The sequence below is a fragment of the Solanum pennellii genome, chromosome 1 (assembly GCF_001406875.1).
Source record: "Solanum pennellii chromosome 1, SPENNV200".
In the NCBI taxonomy this organism is placed as follows: domain Eukaryota; kingdom Viridiplantae; phylum Streptophyta; class Magnoliopsida; order Solanales; family Solanaceae; genus Solanum; species Solanum pennellii.
Window position 1 is genome coordinate 106,126,621 of NC_028637.1, and position 24,489 is coordinate 106,151,109.

General features: G+C 33.7%; 3 protein-coding genes across 8 annotated transcripts; 1 reads left to right on the forward strand and 2 right to left on the reverse strand.

Moving 5' to 3' along the window:
• Positions 1-3,426: 3,426 nt before the first annotated feature.
• Positions 3,427-8,143, reverse strand: LOC107026206 (PI-PLC X domain-containing protein At5g67130-like). Its single transcript, XM_027918994.1, has 9 exons — positions 7,989-8,143; positions 7,733-7,819; positions 7,511-7,633; positions 7,224-7,361; positions 5,178-5,276; positions 4,587-4,890; positions 4,252-4,475; positions 4,071-4,157; positions 3,427-3,946 (listed from the first exon to the last, which is right to left on the reverse strand). Exons 2-9 carry the CDS (start codon positions 7,802-7,804, stop codon positions 3,785-3,787), a joined length of 1,209 nt encoding a protein of 402 aa, XP_027774795.1. The 5' UTR covers positions 7,805-7,819; positions 7,989-8,143; the 3' UTR covers positions 3,427-3,784.
• A 5,707-nt stretch (positions 8,144-13,850) lies between these two features.
• LOC107005875 (probable receptor-like protein kinase At1g49730) lies at positions 13,851-18,979 on the forward strand. 2 transcript variants are annotated; one of them, XM_015204528.2, is made up of 9 exons: positions 13,851-14,174; positions 15,198-15,749; positions 16,347-16,628; positions 16,748-17,009; positions 17,150-17,202; positions 17,305-17,372; positions 17,462-17,551; positions 17,730-17,814; positions 17,901-18,979. In XM_015204528.2, exons 1-9 carry the CDS (start codon positions 14,087-14,089, stop codon positions 18,428-18,430), a joined length of 2,010 nt encoding a protein of 669 aa, XP_015060014.1. In that variant the 5' UTR covers positions 13,851-14,086; the 3' UTR covers positions 18,431-18,979. The 2 variants fall into 2 exon arrangements, with proteins under 2 accessions (XP_015060014.1, XP_027774800.1); XM_027918999.1 differs by having other exon boundaries at positions 17,311-17,372.
• A 378-nt stretch (positions 18,980-19,357) lies between these two features.
• On the reverse strand, positions 19,358-24,268 carry LOC107005885. Of its 5 annotated transcripts, XR_003579968.1 has the most exons (4): positions 24,085-24,268; positions 21,664-23,325; positions 21,461-21,539; positions 19,358-20,398 (listed from the first exon to the last, which is right to left on the reverse strand). XR_003579968.1 is itself a non-coding variant. In XM_015204539.2 (2 exons), exon 2 carries the CDS (start codon positions 23,286-23,288, stop codon positions 21,726-21,728), a length of 1,563 nt encoding a protein of 520 aa, XP_015060025.1. In that variant the 5' UTR covers positions 23,289-23,325; positions 24,085-24,268; the 3' UTR covers positions 19,367-21,725. The 5 variants fall into 5 exon arrangements, 1 of the variants encoding a protein (XP_015060025.1); XR_001454963.2 differs by lacking the exon at positions 21,461-21,539; XR_003579965.1 differs by having other exon boundaries at positions 19,361-20,398; positions 21,461-23,325.
• Between the last annotated feature and the right edge of the window lie 221 nt (positions 24,269-24,489).

Genomic DNA, 24,489 nt, shown 5'->3' on the forward strand with positions numbered 1-24,489 from the left:
GGCAACAATATTGTAAAGATATGATACTTGAGCTTAATTCAACTCCAAAAGCTAGCTCATGAGTGGAGGTTTATCCAAGTCCATATTAGAAAGACCAAATTTTCATCCCTCTATCGATGTAAGACTTCTTAACACTCACCCGCATGCTCAAACTTCAACTGGAGCGTAAACACTTTTAAATGTGGGCCAACATCGATGCACAACAAATTGAGATGGGTCTGACTCTGATACAATGTAAAGATATGACACTTGAACCTAATATTATAAGTAAGAAAAGGGAATAGCATACAGTTGGCGGTCAACATGGCTGCTTCAGCTATGTGCTTCCCTCAAAAATGCCTATTGGCCAGAGGTTAACTTTCCATGTTCAAGGTCCCAGTTTCAAACCTTGGTTAACCCTTTTCTTTAGTTTTCCTTTTTAATTCCTTTCGACTTTAATTTTATGTAAATATTAATAATCAAAATTTAATTATTCATGTATTACTTATTTATATTTTAGTTATTTAATTTTTTTATGAAAAAAAATTAAAAAATCATTCCTTTGGTTTCATACAATTTTTTTGCAATTATAAAATCCTTTCTAATTCTGACGTTTAATTCTCCGTCAATGTGCTTGCTTGTTGACAGAAGGCTATTCTGATAATTTAAACTTATAATAACGCCAATTTCTATCCTTTCTGTTACAAATATTTATAGAAAATTGTCATTATTATGAAATAATAATATTTCATTTTACTTGCTTCAATATTTCCTAATAAAACTTACTAACGACTTATTTTAATATGTTTACCCACCCGTTTATTATTTTACTTAACTTAATACTTTCTAATAAAACTTACTAATTACTTAATAAAGTATAAAATTGTTATTAATATTATTATTACTATTATTATTACTATTATTATTATTACTATTATTATTATTATCAAATGACAATGTTTCATTTTACTTACTTTAATATTTTCTAATAAACTTACTAATGGATTAATTTAATTCCATAATATAATTAATTATTAAATTTTAACTTATTTCATTATGTTTACCGACCCCCTCTACGATTAATTATTTTACTTACTTCAATACTTTATAATAACATTAATTAAGTAAACAAACTCCTAATAATATTGATAAATAAACTCCTCAAATTACTTCAATGCTTAATTAAATTAAGTTAATTTCATTGTATATACATAGAAATTTAAAGGAAAAAATTTAAATCATATTAAATATCTTAAATATTTCACAAATATTATTGAGCCCGTGCTTTTACTAGTTTTTTTTACTTATACAAGAGAAAAGATCAACTTCTATTTAAATACATTTCTGATATATAGCATGTTGAATGGTCGAGATCACAAATTTTATCCTTTTGTATCCAAGTAAATGGTTTTGTTTATGTCCTCATCAAGTATCACGAGTACTTTTGAGTTAAGAGCTACTCAGTAATACTATAGTTCGATTAGAATTTTGCTGCTATTACTTTATTACCTATGTGTGAACAATAATAATGCTAACTAAAGTCAATATCGAGTCATTCACCACACCTTTTTTTTTATATATATATATATGCATAGGTCGAGTCCGGAGTCTAAAGGGTATAAAATATTAACAAAAATTTCAAAACGGTATATAAAATTTTATATCAACCAAAACGGCAAAATCGCTGGAACAACAGCAATTTCTACCCCTGGAAAAAGCAAAATCGCTACTACTGCAGCGATTTTGCAAAATGTGATTTTTTAAAAAATAAAATAAAATTGCTGTTATTCCAGTGATTTTACCGTTTTGATTAATATAAAATTTTATATATCGTTTTGAAACTTTTATTAATATTTTATACCCTTTAAGCTCCCGACTCTGCATAGCCCTTTCCTTACTTTTATTATTCCTCTCTTTCTTCAACAAATGTATTTTTTTAAGATGTAAGTTGGATATAATTCAATTATCAAGATAAAGACATGAAAGTAAAATATAGTTTAGAATAAAAATAGGAATATTCTTTTAATTATGTCACGACGCATGCAACATATTCTCCTCACAGGATAATATTTTCACCCTACCAACCTACAAACTCTGATCATCTTAATATATTACTGTACTACATAATTAACTTTTTCAGGATTAATTAAAAATGTTGAAAAATTTAGTGTAGATTTTGGATCCATTGTTAGGGTTAATTTATTTTGTTTAGTTTCCTGCAGGTAATACATATCATTAAGATATTAAACTTAGAAATTCGTGAGATTTTAGCCAATGGCGGTGCCTTGAGCCACTAAATCTTTTGTATTCTACTACTATTCTGTTCCTTAAAGGATAACCTTTTTATTAATATTAACCTAATAACAGTAGCTTCTTAATTCAAGCATTTTGGAGTTTACCTACCTTTCATATACTTAGTAGAAGTCTGTAAGTTTGGATACATTATTAGTGATATAAATATCGGGGTATGAGTACATACTTTTTTTTTTTTTTTGTAATGTACATAAATTATGTATTCTCACAACGACCAATTTGATTGGTCTTTGAGCTAAACTTTGTTTAAATTTTATTCTACTTAAAGATTTATCTAGTACTAGGAGAGCTAAACGAAACATTAATACCAGTCACATTTTGTATTTCAAAATATCTATTTATCTATCGATCGATAGATTAAAATTGGTTATAGACTAGAATGTAAGGATTTTTGTGAGGGCTATACGCTTGGCCCATACTTTGGTTTTGCTTATTTTGATGGGCCTAGTATATCTTGTATATTTGGACCATGTTTAGACTGTTAGCTCATGGATCGATGTGACAATATAGAAGAATATTGTGGAACTTAAGAGTAATTATTCCTAGGAAATACTCTTAGAATAATTTCAAACATATTCTACAAGTTTCAACTTAACTTGTGCAATGTCATTCTTGCATTAGTGTAATTATTATGAAGGGTGATATTAGGCCCATAACTGAATGAGTGGTAAAGTTGACTAGCTGGTTGAAGGGTTAGCACTTTGCAGTTTAAACTTTTGTCTTCACTTTCACTTTTGTCGTTGAGTAAGAAACTTCAAAATAATGAGTTCTTTTTTTCCCCATTGATATACCTAACAAAGACATGGGCCAAACGTTGAATACTCTTTTGTCTAATAATTCTGAAATTGGGCATCAATGTGTCATGTGTGGGATGGGATAGGTTGCTATTATTTCCCCATCTTCTTGTTTGGTGCTCATGATGTCTTACGCTAATCAGGTATATTCAAATTCACATCATGTTACGTGCAAGCAACTTTAAAAAGAGTATTTTCTGAACTGACTCAACCGACAAGGTTCCTGTTACTTTCTCAAATTTTCCAAAATCTGTAAACTTCAAACTATCCCATACTTACTAGACAAGGATGCCACAAATTTGGAACAAATAAGGATAATAGTGAAGAATAAAATATCATATCAAATACAAGGAACAAATAAAAGTTCAAAGAGAATAGACCATACCAGAATCAGTTACAAGTAGAGGTTTTCACCAAGTTCTTTCCATATACAAGTACCTGTGGCAATATAAGCTAAACTAACTTCACATCACCCATTTTACCTAAGGAAAGATACAAAGTTCTTTTTTACAATTGATCCACACAACATTCACACTCCTTAGCTCACAGTTTCTAAAATCCAAAAGTACGTCACAAGATTAACTATTGCGGACTAGTTTGTCTGGTTGTAGTCATAATCACCTACTATGCTTTCAGTAAAATTTAATCCTTAATCCTTGTGAAGCAGATATGAACTTGTGTAGGCTGTTGGTCCTCAATTACAATAAGAAAAAAGAAACTAATGTTGTTCCCAACAACCATTGCAGCTTTGGTTGGTAACACAAATTTGAAAAGCCTGTTTCATTTTTAGCTGCAGCAGCTGGTGTTTTTGGAGAAATGCTTGGTTCAGGCAGATCACATGCTCCAAAAGTCATATTCTCCTGCATATCGAATTAAAGGCACCCAAAATGTCACAAAGTTGCACGTTTTGAATCCTAAAAATTACTATTTATGGCCTCAAAGTGAACTAGTGGAAACAAAGTACAAGAAGTAGCTTATTTGTACCTTGCAGGAAGCAATGTTTGCACACCCGCAGATTAGATGTCCATTTGCCAAGTCTACAGCCTCAGGGGCTCCACCTCCATCACTTCTCTGCAAGGTCCACAATCAGTAAAATTAGTCTATGAGAGAAGAAAATCTGATTAAAGACTCATTTCATACATAGTCAGTTCAACAACAAGCATACCCTGTAAAAATCTACAGCGATGTAGTTAGGCCACCTTTTACCAGCGGCTTCATGACATGTGTTCATCATGTCAATGAGTGGGGCTGAATTATGCTTGCAAGCTTGAGCAAAATCTGGGGCATCAGTAAAGTAGTTCATAAGGACTAACGACTTTGACTTAGTGTTCATAGCAGATGATTCTGCACGATTTGGACAAGAACCAGGTTTCATGCCACCATTTCCATCTGCAAATCCAAAGCCCTTGTATTTGAGAGTATGATTCATCATTTTCCTCCAAAAGAATTTTAAGAGACCTAAAAATTTGATTTTAGAGATAAGCTAAACTACAAACTCACATTGGTTTTCTACCAAGTATCTCCACTCATAGGCAATGCCTTCTGAAGATTCTTTGGCAGACTTAGATGTGAAGACAACCAATCTCTGATTGTGCTGAACCATATCATCTACAGTTGGCCATTCTCCACCATTTTTAGGCATCCGAGAAACTGGAAACCAGAATTTTCTTAGGCCAGCCGCATCAAACACCTTGTTTAGGCCATTCGGCGATGTAACATAATCCTCAATTATAATTGTAACAATTTCTGATGGGTTTGCTTCAAGAAACACTCCTATCTCCCTCAAGACATTGATTGCAGTTTGCTGACAGAAAAATCCACATCAGCTTCAAAAGAAAGCAACTTTAAGTGATAAGAATCTAGAAATGTTGTAAACCAATGAGAAGAGAGTCAATTTTTCTCCCATTTTTTATCAAATTTATTACTGTAATGACAAGTAAAACAGGGACAAAAATGAATTATATCCTCTTTTTCCGAAGCTGCTAAGGATGAGCATGCCTCATATGCCAATACAATGAACATCTGCAAACCTGTAAACATGCCTAAGTGTTGAAGTTGATAGTATTACATCACTGGTTCATGAAAACTTACAAAAGCTGTATAATTGTAACATTTTGCTCCAAATGAGTGACATAGCCAGATGTCATTGTCGAAGTCATACATATCAAGCATTAGACCTCTTACACCATTCTGCGCCAATTCATGTCAAAAAGTTCATCAGTATCCATATAAACAAGTAATTTGAAAACCTGTCAGAGCTAGCAGTTCATGTCTTCCTAAATTGCAATTTCCCAATATTTTAATAGGGAAACAGAGATAATAAAAAGTAGGTATTGCGGAATTGACTGGTGTTTTACCTTTTCTCTTTAAAACCAATTCTCCAAAATGTCATGATACTTTTAGCGTTCATACAAGTCAACACTAAGAATCAAGTCAAGAGAAAAGTTTATGCCATGACGCAAAAAGGTCCTTTAGAGTCCTTTCCTAGTCCAGAGGCTTACAGTATGAAAGCTTAACCCAAGAGTTAGTTTCATCTCTTTTTCCTATAGGTTCTCATAGTTGCAAACTTAAGGTACTTGTATTCCTCAATGTCCTAGTGATGGTTAACCTCAAGGAGATAAATATCTGAGTCCCAGCTCACCTAATTGGACAAGACAACGCTTGCTAGTTTAGTGTTGTAAATGTACAATAAAAATCAGTGGAATAGTTTGAGATACACAAGCCCCTATAATCAATCTTTTTAAGTGTTGGGAAAGGAAGGGATGCAGTCCTTATTATATCCTTAATTAGACATTAGCACCAATTCTACTTCAAAGGATCGTGTAAGTAAGCCATCCCCACCACACCCCTACCTGTATGTCCTAACTCATTCATTGTATTGTTTGTCTAGATTATATACAATGCTTGGGACAATACTTTTGATTTACTTACCAAACACAAGGAAATAAGGTTCATTCCAATCACACCTAGATGTTAAAATCGTAGTACCTGGTGCAGGCCGAAATAGGTGAAGATTATATCAAAAGATTCAAATGTTGATAGTTCTAAAGTATGTAAAATCCTATTGGCTTGTTGACATTAACATATATCTTTCATCCTATGCATATTACAGATAATTGGTAGGTAAAATCATAATATGATAGGTAAGGATGAAAGCTATAGTATTATGCAGGTATGGGGTAACATGGGGATTGATATTTTAGCACCCACAGTGTGTATAGGTAAAGTAAAAATTATTCAATATCCTATTCATATTCATCCCTGGTTCAATGGTTTTGAATATTAGTATTAATTTAGGGACTAAGGGTGTTCTGAAAAATATTTATGAGCCAAGAAAACCTAGTTGATAGCTCTGCTGGAGTAAATACAAGTCCAGCCAGAACTCAGAAGCTAAAAGATCAACCCTTGAAACTCTGGCACTTCAATTGAAATAATGACACTTGTCTGCTGCATTGACCCATCAGATTTGTTCTGGAGCAATTCCAACTACTTTAACTTGAAGAGAACCCTCACCCCCCATTATCAGAAAATGAAGGTTACCAACGCAATAGGATCAAAACCGACTTAAAATATTAGCAATAGCTGCAAATAATAATTCATAAAGTCAGATATAATAAACCATAAACTGTTAACCTAACATAAACTATACACAGAAAAGGAATCTATCTGCTGACATTCCTTCAAATCTGACACACTTCTAGCCCATACCTAACGTTGCATATTATAATGAAGTTCACGTACTAAATTGCATAGAAACTCAAAAATCGACAAGAGTCAGCAACAGCTAACAACTACAAGGCTGACTAGCTCAACTTTAAACCTTCACCATGTGCCACGCATAGACATTAAAGTAATATAAAATAATAAAAGTAATAACAATAACAATAATACCCCATGAACTGAAATAGAGAATAGGAGTAATACATAATTCTCAATCCAGTTCACAGTTTCTCAAAATTGATTCAAGGACTGTTTCTCCCAATAGATTAACTAACATCCTTTTGTTTGAATGCTGTTTGACATCCTCCTTTGTTTTTTAGTACTTGGTTTTGGCATCACAGGAAAAAGAACTAAATGCTTCGTGATCTCTATATTTTTGAAGTGTTGAAGGAAGAGAACACGGAGGTGTAAACTTACATTTAGCTGTTCGGTGATGGTATCCTGCTGATTCATTGGAGCTAATATTACACCTCCTGTCCCAGACTTCGCTTTCAGTTTTGCAAAAGAATTGTGCGTCGTCAGCCAAGAGTATCGATTAAACGGCAATCCTTTCACCTACGATTAAGCAAACATTTAACAATTTAACTTCAACAACACATCAGGCCGCTAGCAAATATGACATTTAGGAAAAAAATCCAGGGGCGTATACATCTACCTACAATACAAGTAATCTGAAAAAATTCACAAACTGTAGGAATATGCACCTTCGAAAGAGGATTGACCGGTTGAAGTCGAGTACAACGCGGACGGACATTGCCATTTGCGAGGCAAGTCTCACAATGTAACCCTGAATCACAACTTCCATCGGCTACACAACTTTGTCCTTCCTATCACCAGAAGAACAAAACATAAATACAATCGACAAAGGCATCGGCGTTTGCTTCAACAAAAGCAGTGAGCACGAAGATGAAGTAGTAATTACTTACCTTAAGAGCTTCACAACAAGCAAACAGAAGAGTAGCCGCAACAAACAGAGTAACCGTAAACTTAAAATTCATAGCGAAATTCAAGCTCTGCAGTGGAACATTCGTACAAATTACGGCTCAGATCACATACAATAAGAACCAATCGCGCAATTAATATCACGCATCTCGTGCATAGCAATTACTCTCTACAGTCTCTGTAACACCTTAAACGAACACATCAAAATACGATATCATAAGAATCGGCTTGCACAAGTACCTTTATCAATGGCGTCGATGGAAGAATCAGTTGGCCATTTTGAAGGGAAACTGCGTGAGTAAAGTAAAAGAAAGAGAAGAAATGAAGAAATAACTGCAGTGTGTGGGGACCTATGCCTCTGTGAATAGATAATGCCGCGCCAACAACTTCATATCTCAGCGGTTATTTTCCTTTTTTCGTTTTTATCCTTTTTATTTTTTCAAATTCTTTTTTATTCGATTCGACGTATGATACCCGTATTAAAATTAGAATAAAATTCAAATTCACTTGCTCGGTTACAAAGACATACTCACGAGCCGAGACACTGATACATTTTGGTAAAAACGAAAGCCAACTAATTTTTTTTTTAAAAAAGGAAAAGATAAAAAATATACACCTGAACTATTTAAATGTATGCAGCTATGCTTTATTATACTTTCGAAATATTGATACTTTTACCGTTCAAAAAATAAAGCATATATATTTTTATATTAATGGTTATACATGTGTCATAATCTTATTCATGCGGCCAGTAGATAAGAACACAAATATCTCAAAGTATAACGGAGAATATCTACATACTATTACAATAATTAAACGTTATATTTATTTGTTTTTCTCCAAAAAAAATATTTTATTCGTTTAAAAAAGAATGACCTAATTTTTTTTTTAATCTATTTCAAAAAAATGATCCAATTATTTTTTTTGCTATACTTTCACTTGAATTTTCTATGTAACATGTGTAAGGTCACAAATATAAAAAATATTTTAATACATTTGTGATTTGATAACTTTGATCACTACAAAAAATTTTAACAAAATCTTAAATTTTAATCTAAATTTTAAATCGTTCTTTTTAATGAAAAAAAAAAGTGTTAAATAAAGCACATGAACATTTCTGTCGTAGGTAAATGTGTACGCAAAACATTCATTGCCTTTAAACATAAGTCTTTGTCATATAAGTACCGCCAGTTGATTTTATTGCATTTTGTTACGCCGTAATAAAACTTTGAGAATTATTTGTTGTCCATATTATAGTTCATTTTTTATTTTATAGACTAATAAATTTTTAGGTAAAATTATTTTTCTATTTATAGTTTATTAAGATGTGTAATATTAAAATTTTGTGAAGGAAAGTAATTTTTTCATAAATTACAGGAATTAGCATTTTAAATATAATACAAAAATGACTATATAAAACAACAAATAGAATTTTATTAAATAAAATTGAATTGTTTTATGAGTATATTAAAATTTATACATAAAATTACTCTTCTATTTAGTGTAATAGAATTGTTTCTCACATAAAATTTAAAGAAATGATAAAGATCAAGTTTTAAATATAATAGGAAAATGACTTAAAATTAATAATAAGGATAAATTAGGAATTAGTATTGTTGAATATTTCAAAATAATATAGTGGACAAGTATCTTTCTTCTTTTTTTACTTATTAAACCGTTAACATCAAGTTGATGCCTTTGAAAAATGTAGTGAATAATAATATCTAAGATCATATCAATTAATAAATGTAAAATAGTAAATTCATTATATAAATCGAGAAAGTATATTTGTTAGAGAATTGGAGGTTCCAATCATACTACATTGACTACTTAAATCATTATTCATAACAATAAACTTGGCGTAACAGAAAAGTATGAAACTTTTATCGGGTTTTTTTTTTGGCCTTGCATGCGAAAGCTTTTAAGCAAAGTGTTTGTGGTTGGAAAAACTTGTTAAATTGGCTAACATTAGTGTTTTTTTCTTAGTATAATAAAATGTTTTCTTTAATTACTTTTTTGTCCTTCAAGGCTTCTTTTATCTCACAAAATATAAATATTTTTATCATTAAAGATTGATGTTAAATATGTAAATTAGATTTTACGTATTTTTTTAATTCTAAAAGTGCAAGAACAGATTTGATCAAATCCTTGATGATCTTTTAACTTTTTGGCCTTCCACATTCTAAGTAAAAAATAGGTGGCTAAAAATATGGGGATATTCAAATAATGGAATAGTTTTTTAGTTCGATATAAATTTATATGTTTGTATCATAATATATTACAAGTCATGTCTTACAAGACATAACTAATAATGTCCTACTATATAAAATGTGAAGACAATAATTAGAGGACAAGCAACACTAATTTCAGTAGTTTATGAGAATATTACTTTCCTTCATGCGAGATTTTAATATTACACATTTTTACAAAATTTGATCTTTCGAATACATATATATTCAATGTCCAGATACATTTATCTCATATACACAATGTCAAAAAGTGTAATTTAGTAAGCTGTACTGAAGTGGAGTCACGTGTATCTGACTCTTTAAATCCCCTCTCTCCTATCTCCCCGTGTATCACATTCTAGGGTGCATTTGGAATTCTTGATACGTGTATCTTATGTGATTTGTATATACTTCATATACACTATCTCTCTCGTTCGTCTTGCTTCCTATAAATATGTATTATAAAGTATATTTGATAAGTAAGAATATATGTATCTAGGTGTATCTGTCTTAACTTTTTTTATAAAATTATTAATCTGTAAGACAATATATAATTTTTGAAAATATCTATGTATTAATAGTTTTTCGCAATTAAAGTCACCTCAAATCTGTGCAAAAACTTGTGTCTTCTTCGTATATAAGCCCACGGCCTCGTTTGTTTAGTGGGCTGGACCGACCTTATTTACCGACTTGACCCGCCAATATAATTGGGCTTTGAATTGGTCCGGCTGTACTTGGGCTTTGCTGCCCCACAAGTAAAGTTTATTTTTTAGGGAAATTTAGCAATTAAGACAACTTTCACATATAGCAAATATAAAAATTATATATGTTTGTTATAGCTATGTTTGTATAATTGCACTCCATGACAAACTTTATGTTTGCTATGACTATTATTATGTATATTTCTCTATACATATGCAAAAGAAGCAATTGTATAACTTGTTTCGGTATACATATACAAAAGAATCAATTGTATAATCTGTGTTTGTATACAGCGATAAAAGAGAGAAAGACAAAAGAAAACTCGCTAGAAAAGATTTGTATTTGTTTAATCATAAGTGTATAGGACGAAAATATATGTATTTGTATTTGTATGTACAATTTTTCTCTCGCTTTATACAAACAAAAATGCAATGTATAAATTTTTGTTTGTATAAAGTGAGAGAGGCGAGTGAGAGTGACGAGCGAGATATGAGAGAGTGACGAGCGAGATCCAGGAGAGAGGAAGGAAAATATATGCATGTATACAATTTTCTCTTGCTTGATACAAACACAAACACATTTTACATATTTATATTTGTATAAAAGAGAGAGTGGCGAGCGAGAAATCCACGGAGAGAGGCGAATGACAACAGTTTGTCATGGGTACAATTAAATCAAACTGTGATTATGACATTTAATTTGATTTAATAGTTTGTTATTATATACAATTTTTTTATGCCCTTTTTTTTTTTGAAAAATTTAGAAAAAGCAAACACAACAGACATAATAAGGCTTTACAACTATAGTCTCGATAATTGCGCTCCATAACTATAGACTATAGTTTTCTTTGTATGGAGATTGCGGTTTGTATATTTCTACTCGTTTATATATTTCGCTTGCGAATATGCAAATAAGGTAAGTATATATCAATTATGTATTTATATATTCTTAAGTTTTTTTCAGAACTATATTCGTGTTTCGCTTGCTAATATACAAATAGGGTAATTTATTATTTTTTTCATAAATCTTATAAAAATAGCTAGGTAAACATATACATAATTCTGGATTTATATAATAAAAAATCGAATCATAAATTTATACAAATCAGACGAATAACAAGAATTGAAGAAACTTCATATTTCTTAAACTGTAACTATAGTACTTAATATAGGTTATGGATCATTTTATACAACTTAGTATTTCTTAAACTGGGATAACTTATTTCACTATGTATATAAGACAACTTATCTCATCACTATGTTATAAATGGTGTGATAAATTATCTCAAACATGTCAACCAAACAAGATATCTAAATTTTATCCCAAAACTATTTATACTTATCCCTCACACCAAACAAATCCTAAATATTTGCTATTATGCATAATTTTTCTTTTTTTATCTATAAATATTTAAATCATATCAACTAAAAGAAGAAAAAAAAAAAGTACAAAGAACCCGTGGCCTAACAACTTTTGTCTGGTTGTGGACAACACTATTATTCTCTCAAGCAAGAATCTGCTGCCTTCTTTAATGAACCCCACTTTTTTATCCTCTTATTAAAAAAATTACAAATAAAAATATTCTCTCATGGATTTGCCTTGGTAATCATTTTTTTTCTGAAAAATATGTACACGTGTTTCTTCAATTTACACCATTATTTTCAATGTACATAAAGCAAAAAAAATTTCACTCCGTTATTATTGCTCGTTATAATTTATGTGATATTATTTAATTATAGATAAAAAAATTTTAAAAAAAATTTCTACAAGTATAAAGTAAATCCCCGACATTTCTATTTCTACAAGTATAAAGTAAATCCCCGACATTTCTATGGCTATAGAAAAAAATATTATCGATTTTCATATGTTAAACGCATGGTAAAAAACACATATTTACGATAAATAAATATTTCATGCACACATAATATCCTAACAAATTGTTGATGAAATATGAATGCAGCAAATTTCAAAAATTAGATCAAAATGCTTTAAAGATTCATTGTAATTTTTTTAAGTCAAAGAAAGAAAAATAAAAAATAACCTAATTTACCTCAATTTGTAACTAATTATCCCTCTAAAATTAAAATTAATGAAAATGCATACACACCATTTTTTTTATTTCTTCGTGTGATGTCATAAAGTGAGGGGATGCTTTGTTTTATAAAACATTTACACTTTTTTTTTTGTTTTATACCTTAGAAATTTTATTTTATTTTATTTATTTATTGGTATTCAATTTATAAGCGGACGTGAGGGTGCATTTTAATTTGAGGACTAGAAAGATCTTCATTGACAGTGATTTTGTCAAATGGATTTTTATTACGATATTACCCTCACACTTGTGGCTTGGATTGTACTGCATTTTATTAAATATAAAAAAATATCGGTGGAGATTTACTGATTTAGACAAATCAAAATACTAAAAAAATATGCCATTTTAGATGGAACAAAGTCGCCAATTGTTTATTTTTCGAAAATGACATTGTTCTGGACATATAAAACCTTTTTTAAAGAAAAATTATACCTTGTAAACGAAGTATTTCTATTTTTTAAAATTATATATAACTTGTTAAATTATCCTAAAACAAGAAAATTATAATGAAGCGATAGAAATGATTATAAACTGTTTTAAATCATTGGTTCAACTCCTATGACTTATTTTATTGGCAAGATACATATATTAGACCTTAAATTTAGTTTTAAATTTTAACTTTGACCTTCAATTTTTATAATGCACAAACAAGCACTTTAACTATCCAACTTTTAAATAAATAAACACATGAGTTCTACATGGAACAATACACGTAGGACACCATGTAGGACAAAAAATGACATGTGGGACATGTGTCTATTTGTTCAATTTTATACAAGTTTAAGTGTCTATTTGTGCATATCCAAAATTGAAGGACATAAATATATTTTGAAACTAAATTAAGAACACATTTTATATTATGCCTATTTTATTTGTATTCTATACGATAATAAATGTTATTCTAAGAATATTTATAGACAAATATTATAAAAAGTAAAGACAGAAGGGGTAAGAAATGTAGGAATGAAAATGAATTTGTGTTGAAAGACCATAACATGACTCAAACTGAAGATGAGTTTGTTGTTTAACCCTTATCTTAAGGTTGAAAATGAAAAGTATTTAAACAATAACTTTTGTTTTGTAAAAATATTTATTATTCGAGCAACTTCGAACCACCGAAAATATAAAAGAAAATGTAAGAAGTGGGAGGTCTATACAAGGTCTTGAGTCAGTCAATAGCCGCAGTGGCTGTTCCTCCTAGGACTCTTGTTTGTTTTCACAAGCTTTGCTAATTTTTTCCTAAAATAAGCTAAGGAATTTTTACCACTCTTCACTCATATCTGCATCTGTTCTTATATTGGTATTGAGCTTCTGCCATGACATTGTTGTACGGACAACCCATTTTTCTGGGTTTCTTGATCTTTCTTGAAATGCACCTTCTTTCAACAACAACCGCTGCTTCAGGTATTACATCTTTTGTGTTGTTGATTTCCTTCAATTACATCTTGTTTTGGTAGCTTCCCATTTTGTTGTTCAACAGTTTTGAGTTATGTTCTATCTTGAGTTTGAGGTAAAGGAGAAAAAGATGACATTTTTAAAATTGTAATTTGGGCTTATTTATGAGTGTTTGATGATGGAATTTATAGTGAGCTTGAAGGCTGAAGCTGCTTTTATTTTTCTTGAATCTTATGGGTGTTTGTCTTCTACTTGGTTTTGATGTGTTTGGGGTTCATGAGAATTTAAGGAAAGGTATTTATGGAAATGTGATTAATGTGCCTGCATGACTATAAAGACCTGTCAATTTTCAGTGATAATGTGCTTTTTGTTTTGTTGGAATTTGGAAATGTGCTTGCCAATGTCAGTGGTGAAGTTCATTCTAATCCAATTTATGTTTGCTTGTAAGTTTCATAACATTCAAATTCAATACGACAGCTATTTGTAGTTCAGTTTTAATATTGCTGTATGCATTACTTCATTCAACGATTGTGTTGCTGCACGATGTACTGATGTTTTTTTGGTGACAGTGTAATTGATGGAAAGTACAATCAAACTATGACTTGTCCTGTCTGAAGTCTAATGGTCCAAGTTTTCATATGTAGTCTAGGTGTACAAGATCAATGTCAGTATAATTTGCTGTTAATTCTTAAAATTGGAGATATTCAGGCTGATACCTCTCCCCAAACACCCACATGTAAATAGCTTTGAGCTCTTGCTTTCCACAAACTGAGCTTATACAAGTACTTTTAACATGTTGCATCTAAGTAGTTTTCAAAGTCTTATTATCTGTATATTACTGCTAATATCATTGCTGTTGTTAACTATAAGTTGGTTGCTTCCACTTTTATATTTTCCTCGGTGTGTGTGGTATGGTGGGGTTCATTTAGGGAGTGTACTGAAAAAGGGAGTAGAACTGGAGTAATGCAGAAACATTTCTCAGCGAATTGAGATCTGAACAATGATTATCTATATTTTCTTCTACACATGCAGTGTGCCCCTTAGACATGGCTGGATCCAACTATACTCTGACTGCCTCAATCTGCTCCATCAAAGAAGAAAGAGGAAAGTGTTGCCGCTACATTAATGCCTTGGTTGCAATTTCTGTTGCACGATATGCAAATGCAACAAGCAACCTCGGGGTTAATGCTGAAACATCACAGATTTGCCTAGACAAAATAGCAGAACTTTTCCAATTCCATGGAGTCAACAGAAATGCAACAGTGTTCTGTGGGTTTGGGACAAAAATTCCTGTCAACTATGATTGCCAAGGTCGAACAACTGTAACTCAGATGATTCAATCTCCACAATTTTCAAGTGTTACTAAAACCTGCCAAGTCCCCCTCTCGGGTGAAAGTGAATGCAGAAAATGCCTCAATGCTGGCATCTTGTATCTCCGCAATCTAGTTGGTACTGCTAATAATATGACGTTTAGTACTTGTAGAGATGCAACTTTTGCTGCTCTTGCAAGCCAAGTTGACAATGTATCAGCTATTGATCTTGCTCGCTGTTTCTTTGGGGTCAAAGGCCTTATTATACCTCCAGGTACGTCTTAATAGGGAAGCGGTGGCATTCATTTTCACTGAAGCCTAGATAGAACAGTTACAGGAATTATACCAAATGCTCTATGCATTGGAATATTTGTTACCAACAGTGAATCCTTTTCTTAAGATTCCCTTGAGTTGCTTTCAGTTTTCCATATTATTTATAAGGTATTCCATTCAGGTCCAAGTGTGAGCCACATAAAATTGCACAACCATTCGGTGCCGAGCCTATTCTATATTCCAGTGTCTTTTGTACCTTAATCATTAACTTGCCTGGAATTAGTCATAAAATCCTTAAATCTTCTATTCCTAGACTTGAACATTTTCAGATTCTTTCCAGCAACATTCTTCATTATGTCATATTAGCCTCACCTTACACTTGGCGCCAATCGCTGTTATGACCCTCATTATGCACCTTTCTCTGGTCCTGTGGTATGTTTACTAATGCTAATTTCTTAGACAAGGGGTTGTTGGTGTTTGTTTTTGTACTTCTGCATATAAATAATATTTCCATGAATCATTTTAGTGATGTAATGCACTTTCAGCCATATGAAAAGTTCTAACTAGTGACATCCATTGAACGTCTAACCACTTTCAGGACCATCTCCATCACAACTTTCACCGGAGGTCTCTCCAAGCCCTCCTGTTGCTGCTAGTCCTACTCAACTTTCCTTGAATACACCTGTTAAGGAGAATCACCATCCTTACCACCTTACATTAGTTCCAGTTATTGGCATAGTAGTTACAGTTGTGGCTGTCCTGATGCTGTTTATCTTAATTGTTCTGATTTGGAGGAAAAGCAAAGAGCTGGAAGATTCTGATGCAACTGATAAGATATCTTCCAAATCCTTCACACATCCACCAAAAAGATTCCAGGAAGGTAATTCGTGGTTCTTTTAGACTATTTGTGTACTAATCGAAGATGACACTGCAAGATCGGTTCATTGATTCTCTAGGGATCTTATCCTGTTTACTTATTGGTATGCAAAATGCACACAGGTACGGCTTCTATATTTACGAAATACAGCTACAAGGGGACAAAGAAAGCAACCAACAACTTCAGCACAACTATTGGACAGGGAGGATTTGGCACAGTATACAAAGCTGAATTTAAGGATGGTTCCGTGGTAGCAGTGAAGAGAATGAACAAGGTTTCTGAGCAGGCTGAGGATGAGTTTTGCAGAGAAATAGAACTGCTTGCTCGACTGCATCATCGTCATCTTGTTGCTCTAAGGGGCTTTTGCACTGAAAGGCATGAGAGGTTTGGGAATCATACTTGCAAATTTCTCTGTTTATTTTTTCTACCTTGTCTCTTTGTTCATCTTTAGATGTAAGCTGACCTATTAACTAGCTCACACATTAATATCTTCTTCTCGATACTGAACATTTATCATGGAGCAGGTTTCTCATGTATGAGTATATGCCAAATGGAAGCTTAAAGGATCAGCTTCACAGTATGCTCTTAATCTTCGAGTCCTATTTATTGTTGACAAATACATAGTGCATCTTAAAGTAGTCGTTGATTTGCTTGTTTGGTCCTCTAAATATATGTGAAGATCCAGGTACAACTCCCCTCAGTTGGCGTACTAGAATTCAAATAGCTATTGATGTTGCAAACGCTTTGGTACAATTTTTATTATACTCTATCCAATTGTTATAATTTTATAAGCTGCTTGACATTCAGTGCGCTTATTTCTTGTTACCTCCATGTAGGAATATCTTCATTTCTATTGTGATCCTCCACTGTGCCATAGGGACATCAAATCAAGCAATATATTATTGGATGAGAACTTTGTTGCAAAGGTAAATTACATTAATTCAAGGGTGAAACTAGTTTCCTTTTTCTACAAGGACGAATGTCAAATCTTTCTTTTGTTATTGCCTACTGATTTGGTAAAAAATTAACTCTAAAACATTCCCTACTGCTTTATAAGATCTGTTGGCAGAGCAGATTATTCTTTTAACTCTTGTAATATGATAGGTTGCAGATTTTGGCCTTGCACATGCTTCAAAGGATGGTTCTATTTGCTTTGAACCAGTAAACACAGAGATCAAGGGAACTCCAGGTTTGGGAATTGTCTACTTATTGAGTAAAATTCTAGCATCATTCATTACCTTGATGATGTAGAGGGAACTTTGCTTTGTTATTTAGGTTATATGGACCCCGAGTATGTCATCACCCAAGAGCTTACAGAGAAAAGTGATGTATATAGTTATGGAGTGGTATTACTGGAATTAGTCACAGGGAGACGGGCAATTCAAGATAACAAAAATTTGATAGAGTGGGCCGAAATATTCATGACATCAGAGTCTAAGATAACTGAGATTGTCGATCTTAACATTGGAGATTCTTATGACTTTGATCAACTTCAGACCCTTTTAGCAATTGTTAGATGGTGTACTCAGAAAGAAGGACGGGCTCGTCCTTCAATCAAGCAGGTCCTTAGGCTTTTGTATGAGTGTGCAGACCCAATGCACAGTGGCTTTGTTGAATCCATGGACGATGAAGACTACGATGAGATTGAAGGAAAGGGAAGAACAAGTAGGTATAGGCCACACAAAGGTGATGGAATATTCAACAATGGTGATGGAAGGTGTCTGGCTTCTTCGTCAAGTACATCAAGGTCCTATTGTAGCAGGAGCTTCCTAATTGAAGCCAGCCCTCCCCAGTCTCCACTCTAATATGCCAGCTATTTGAGACCATTGCTTTGACTGTTTAGTAACTTAGTTTATATCCGAGGAATCCCCCGGCCAGCTGATGCATGGTTCAAACTCGGTGGGTAATGGACCCACCCCTCCACCTTTTTGACTGTTAACCATCTCTTGAGCAAATTTTAACTGTAAAGCCATTACATATCAGAGTTTAAAGGTTACTGACTTCACCATCCTGACAGCTGACAATGATAAGCAGCAGGTGCACACTATCCAGAGGCTGTAATCCATAGGTCCAGGAAGTTCGCTTCATTTCCATCGAACGACTTTTTCCTTGCAAAGTAGCCTGTGGCTGTAAGAGTTGTATTCTTTTCCTCCATCAATTTTTCTGGAGAGGTAGTAACTAACAACTGTAGTTTTCCTGTTCTCTTTGGTTTGTTGTGTTTCAACATTCTTTAGCACTTTCCAGGGCTGTTATTTCCTGTAAGTTATTATTGGAGAGTGAACTTGTTGGCTTGTGCTCTCTCTACCTGTATGTTTCCAACATTAGTAGAACTTGCTACATTTTTTAGCCATTTACATTGGAGATGATATGGATACATTTTGTCAATCTTGCTGCATATCACATTCTCAAGACGAACTTCGATTTCTTCTTTCGTTTTCCTTCCCTGCATCTAGCACTGATACTTGTTTGCCAATTTGATTCATTCCTTCATATCTGTCCTGCATCTTCTTTTCCCGTTCATAAGCTGGCTTCATATTAATAGCTTTTAGCTGGTGTGTACTAAGTATTGACATCAGCTAAGAACAAAAACTCTTTTACTCTACAAGATACTTGTTTATACGGTATCATTGTCACTGCAGGGTCAACAAGAAGAAATTTAAAGTTCAAAACTTGACTAAAATTACCTTACAATTCCCACAGGTAAATAGGCTAAAGTCTTAAACAGAAAAATAATATCAAGATGCAGCAAAACAAAGATGCCACAAGTATCATAAGAAAAAAGTTGATCAAGGCTTTGCCTGAACAAGGAGGGGAATTGCATAATTTATACATAATAAACTTGCAATGGGAGGAGAGAAGAAGACCAGTTTAATTAACATTCAAGAAATACAGACCATATGACAATTCGCTGACAAATGAACATCTGCAAGGGAGATACAACAATCCTTCCAGTCAATTATACAGCATCATCTGCCTTACAGAAACAAATGTTCCACACAGAAGCAAACAAATAGCTCCAAGCTTTAACACTAACAATCAGCAACAGAAGCTGTTAAAGCAACATTCCTTGAAAAAACAGAACCTTTTGGAATTCAGAACCCTCTTCTGTGATGCTTCTGCATGTGGTAAAAGCATCTATTACATAGAGCGAGTGCTCCTAGCCCTCATCTAGCTTGATATCCAAAGTATGTGATTAAACTATTGCCACCATTTTCTGCAGAATGAAACAATCCAAATGATGAGAACAGTTGGGAGTTTCATGACAAAAATACACCTCAAGGAGCAACATCAAAGCGCATGCAATCATACGACTCAAGTCCTTGACCGATTTTCAAGTTACTGTATATGACATGATCATATGGACCCTACGACCATATGCTATTGCTGCTGAGACCCAACTAAGTCTTGTCATGGTCATGCTTGTTGCATATCTCCACCAATTTAGATGTTCACACGACCAGATTCAATCCTTTATGGCTGCCCAACTTACACTTGAAGTTCATTTCGGATAACAGTAAAATAAGGCTACCGATCACTTGGGACCTGTATCTTTTATCCCTTGTTAACCAACCAGAAGTTTATTATCTTCGCCCATCAGACTTCTGCAGGAGCTTCAAATTGGTACACAAACCATAAACAAACTGAAAGAAGTGACAAAAATGATTCGACTTTCGAAACACTGGACTGCCATAATTGACACCATCGTGGGAGCTTTTGCAAGGAGAAAGGGCCTTCTCTAACTTCAACATCCCTCCAATGCGACAAGGCTTAAGCTGGAAATGCCATGACAGATAAGATGACATTGTTAGATGCTAACTAAGAAAGCAGCACTAAAAAGTAACGCAAAGAAAATCTCACATTAGTATTAGGATTACTCAACCTGGATGTAACTGAGAAAAAACTAAATAATGACACTAAGAATTTCACATTAGTAATAGCTTATGCCGGGACGTATAAATTTAGCATGCAGCTGTAATTCAGACACACGGCCAGCATGCAATGCTTCCTGTCATGGAAGCTGCTTCTCTCCTTAACAGGTGAATACATCCACAATTGTCCTTTCATAGTGCTCAGCAATCAAATTAACAAACAATATGGAAATATAGATTAATATGCCTCGAAATGTTGCAAATTGATTAGATATCTCCATTTTGAATTTTCAACATATGGCAAATACCTGAGAGACGCAGCTAAATGCAACTAGATCCCCATACTAGCAAGAAAATAATTTCAGTAAGTGTCAGCATATAGACTGATAAGTTACTTAAAATATTACCAAAAAAACTTAGGAGCAAACTAGATACGGTTCTAGTCTCTTTTCCCCTGGCTAAGCTTAAGAGCCTTGACAAAAGGGTAGACATTCACTACTCCCACCAAATTGACTCAATCAAACTGGTAAGATATCCTTCTCTTCTGTCTAAAAAATATAACAAAAATAATATGTTTAAGAAAAACTCTTGAACTAAAATGAGAATAGAAGCCTAACCATAGTTAAGTTGAAGCCAACTCAGTTTGCCCAAAGGTTTCAAAATCGGACAGCCGGAACCTTTAATAATAGTCTCTTTGCAGCAAAGAGTTTTGAAAAACTATGAGATGAGCTATAGAATGTTTTCCCAAAGCAAATACACTTACGGAAAACCTTGACTAATTCATAGACTTGGGTAAATATGGGGAAGAGATAGGCATCTCACTGAATTTAGAAGCAGAATTCAGATCCAACTTATATACAGCAAAAAGAAGAATCCATAAAAAAGTGAATCTTGCCCATTACTGATATGTACCTTGATGAGGAAAAAGAACACCTGCACAAACTAGCTTGAATAATTTACACTTACTAGCATGTATTAAGATGAAAGCAACAAGAGACAAATATACACAGAGATCCCCCGTTGTTCTGGTGTTACACAGGAACTTCTGACATTATAGAACAAACTAAGTCATGATGAAGAAGAAATGACAAACATGACTTCAGCTTTTCTTTGTCATTCTGAAAAGAAAACAAAAAAAATGACAAGGACAAAGTAGCAACAACAAATACCTCAGCATAAGTCCCGAGGAAGTTAAGATAGTAAATAGTCAAGAAATAAATGATAAACACTTCTAGGCACCAACAGCAGCCAGAAACTTCCTCTTACTAACGGGTTCCTCTTGCACAATCACTATATCTTTCACTTTTGCTAGTAGCTGCTCAAGTTCAACCACTCCAAAGCTCTCGTAGTCTAATTGCCTCTTGTACCTTTGTTGATATATTGCGTCAAAACAACCAAGAAAAATCCGACAAGAGTAGCTAACAAGTATCTCTTGAAGTTCATACTTGAAATTTTCAAGGCTTTTTTCAACCATATTAGATTTCTCACAGCTCCCCCCATGCTCTTTTATGGGTCCTCTTTCATCATCAGAGAACTCATCTGAAGATCCAACCCCAGTCACAACATCGGCATTTCCCTCTTGTGTTCCTTTTCCTTTGTTATCTCTTTTTAATATAGTTATTGGGGGAGCACTTGGTACACCACATGAATTATGTAGGTAGACAAACTTCTTTTGGCCTTTCCCCCCGACAGAAATTGCATCACTCATCTTCTTGAGAAGATTCACGAGCTTAGCTGCACCATATTCTGAAATGTAAAGAGGCCTCCCGTAAATTTTCTGGTATTCTGCAGGAACACGTGTAAGAGGCAAGCAGCCGCCAGATAATTCAAGCAACTTCACCAACTGCCCCTTCAAACCATTTATATCCCCAGGCTGCACCCATGTCAAGTCACTCTGCTCATGTGAAGATGAACCTCCAGCTGAAACTTCATTTAAACCAGAAGGAAGGCTATGAGTTCTCATACCCGTAGGATAACATGGCATGGAAATTGCAGTGGTATTATATTCAGACAGAGAATGTGATATCATTGAGAATTCCCTTGCATTATAGTAGCTCTGTGAGAGGCCCCTATACAGTATTGCTTCATCTTCCTGCTGACCATCTGGGTTGTCATTAATCTGGCAACACCCCATTAGAATCCCAGTGATGTCTGACACACCACCACGACAAGGCATTAAGGCCTTTGCAGGAGGCACAAAACCTTCGCCTCGAACGACACTTGGCCAGTCCCATACAAACCTCCCTGCATTACATAGAGCAGACGAAACTCCAACCCCTGAAGGAATGACAAGGATTACAGTGTATCCACGTTGACCAAGAATGTGAAGTGCAGGAGCAAAATCGACATCTCCTGATATTAGCATAATGGACGAGGGTGGAGGATTGTCAAGAGCAAAAAGAAACATGTCAACCAAGATGGCCTTGTCAGCTGCATCCTTTCTGCCATTGGGGACATCTACAAGTTTAACACCAGTTCTCTGGCATCCCTCTCTTAACCGTCTCGGGAAAGCATTAAAATCTCCATAGGCAGAAAACAGTGTAACTGCTCCTTTGATCACAGGATGGACCCGCAGAGTCATTCTGATGTTGCCAGCCACATCCTCAGGCCGTACATCACTTGGAACAGGACAGTTCTCAATGTCCCAAAGAATTGCCACTGGTCCCTGTGAAGAATTTGGGCTTTGCAGGGAGAAAGTTGCTAGTGCTTTCGCATTTGTGTTTGCCATCAGCTTCCCACTTTGTTCCACGGACTCTGATGACAATCCAAAAGATGAAGTAGGAGGAAGTTCCATCAGTGTTTCAGTGAATGATTGTGCAGTCCTAGGTTACCTGTATATGGCCAACAAAATGAGTGACTACCAACAAGCTAGACGAATCGCTAGATACAAAATCCATCTAAATAGAAGTATTTCCAAACACTTGCATTAATACTGAAGCAGACTCATGAATACTCAACTCACAAGCAGTAGCCATAATTTACACCAAAAAACAATAACGTTTTTCAGCAATATAAATGCTAGAACAGATTTAACAATGGACTCTTTAGTTCTCAGTATAACTATTTAAGCATATTTTGTAATGGATTATGGGACTTGGAAGTTAGAACCACATCAAGGGGAAAAAAAGACCCATCTTGAATTCTCAAAACATCAAATACGAAGTAAAAACCGGCTAAAAAGCTGAAGAATTTCCAGAGTAAAAATAGAAAAACTTCCTGTAGCAAAAACTGATCTGATCAAAACACAAATAAATAAATAAATAGGAATCCCAACAATCAACTGAACCGCAATCCCAACCAAGTTCGGATCAACTATATGAATCTCATGTATCCATTCGCCTCTAATTCAGATAAATTCCAACAATTCGGACAATTACAAACAGTATTTTCCTAAATTTAACTGAAAGCAATTAAAGGGCATCCAAGAAACTAACGTTAACATCTTATTCAAGAAATCAAAAAACTTTTTTAAAAAAAACTGTGCAAACAGCAGCAACATACCCAGTGAGATCCCACCCAAGTGATATGGAATTCAAATACGGAACCCTACATAGAGTTAGCAAATGCGTATACGAGATGGGAGAGAGTACCTGATGACGATAAAATCGATGAGCTGCAAAGTAGAGATGCTGATTCTTCTTCAGAACAAAACCCCCAAAAGACTCTCTTTGAGTCTTCTTCACTACACTTGTTAATTCTTCATTCGCTTGCAGGAACTAGACACATCAAAAATGCAATACGGGCCGCTGCTATACTGCGCGGTTTATATTAGTAAAAACCGACCTTCACTAAATACATAAATAGATAAATTGTTTTTTTTAAATCGGAGTCAAATGTTTTCTAATTATAAGTGTGACAAGTTTCAAATTGATAAGTATTACAAATATTTTTTATTTGTACAAGTTTATATAAATTTTGAAATATTAATTCTTACCTCAAATATTTGCGGGTATAGAGATCAAATGAGTATATTAAATGATGTGTATCTATTATGT

Coding starts and splice junctions, on each gene's coding strand:
- LOC107005885 (XM_015204539.2), bottom strand. CDS start 23,288: ATGGAACTTCCTCCTACTTCATCTTTTGGATTGTCATCAGAGTCCGTG.
- LOC107026206 (XM_027918994.1), bottom strand. CDS start 7,804: ATGAATTTTAAGTTTACGGTTACTCTGTTTGTTGCGGCTACTCTTCTG. Junction 7,362..7,510: donor CGGTCAATCCTCTTTCGAAG/GTGCATATTCCT, acceptor GCTTAATCGTAG/GTGAAAGGATTGCCGTTTAA. Junction 3,947..4,070: donor CAAACATTGCTTCCTGCAAG/GTACAAATAAGC, acceptor TTCGATATGCAG/GAGAATATGACTTTTGGAGC.
- LOC107005875 (XM_015204528.2), top strand. CDS start 14,087: ATGACATTGTTGTACGGACAACCCATTTTTCTGGGTTTCTTGATCTTT. Junction 17,010..17,149: donor TGCACTGAAAGGCATGAGAG/GTTTGGGAATCA, acceptor ATCATGGAGCAG/GTTTCTCATGTATGAGTATA. Junction 17,373..17,461: donor TTGATGTTGCAAACGCTTTG/GTACAATTTTTA, acceptor ACCTCCATGTAG/GAATATCTTCATTTCTATTG.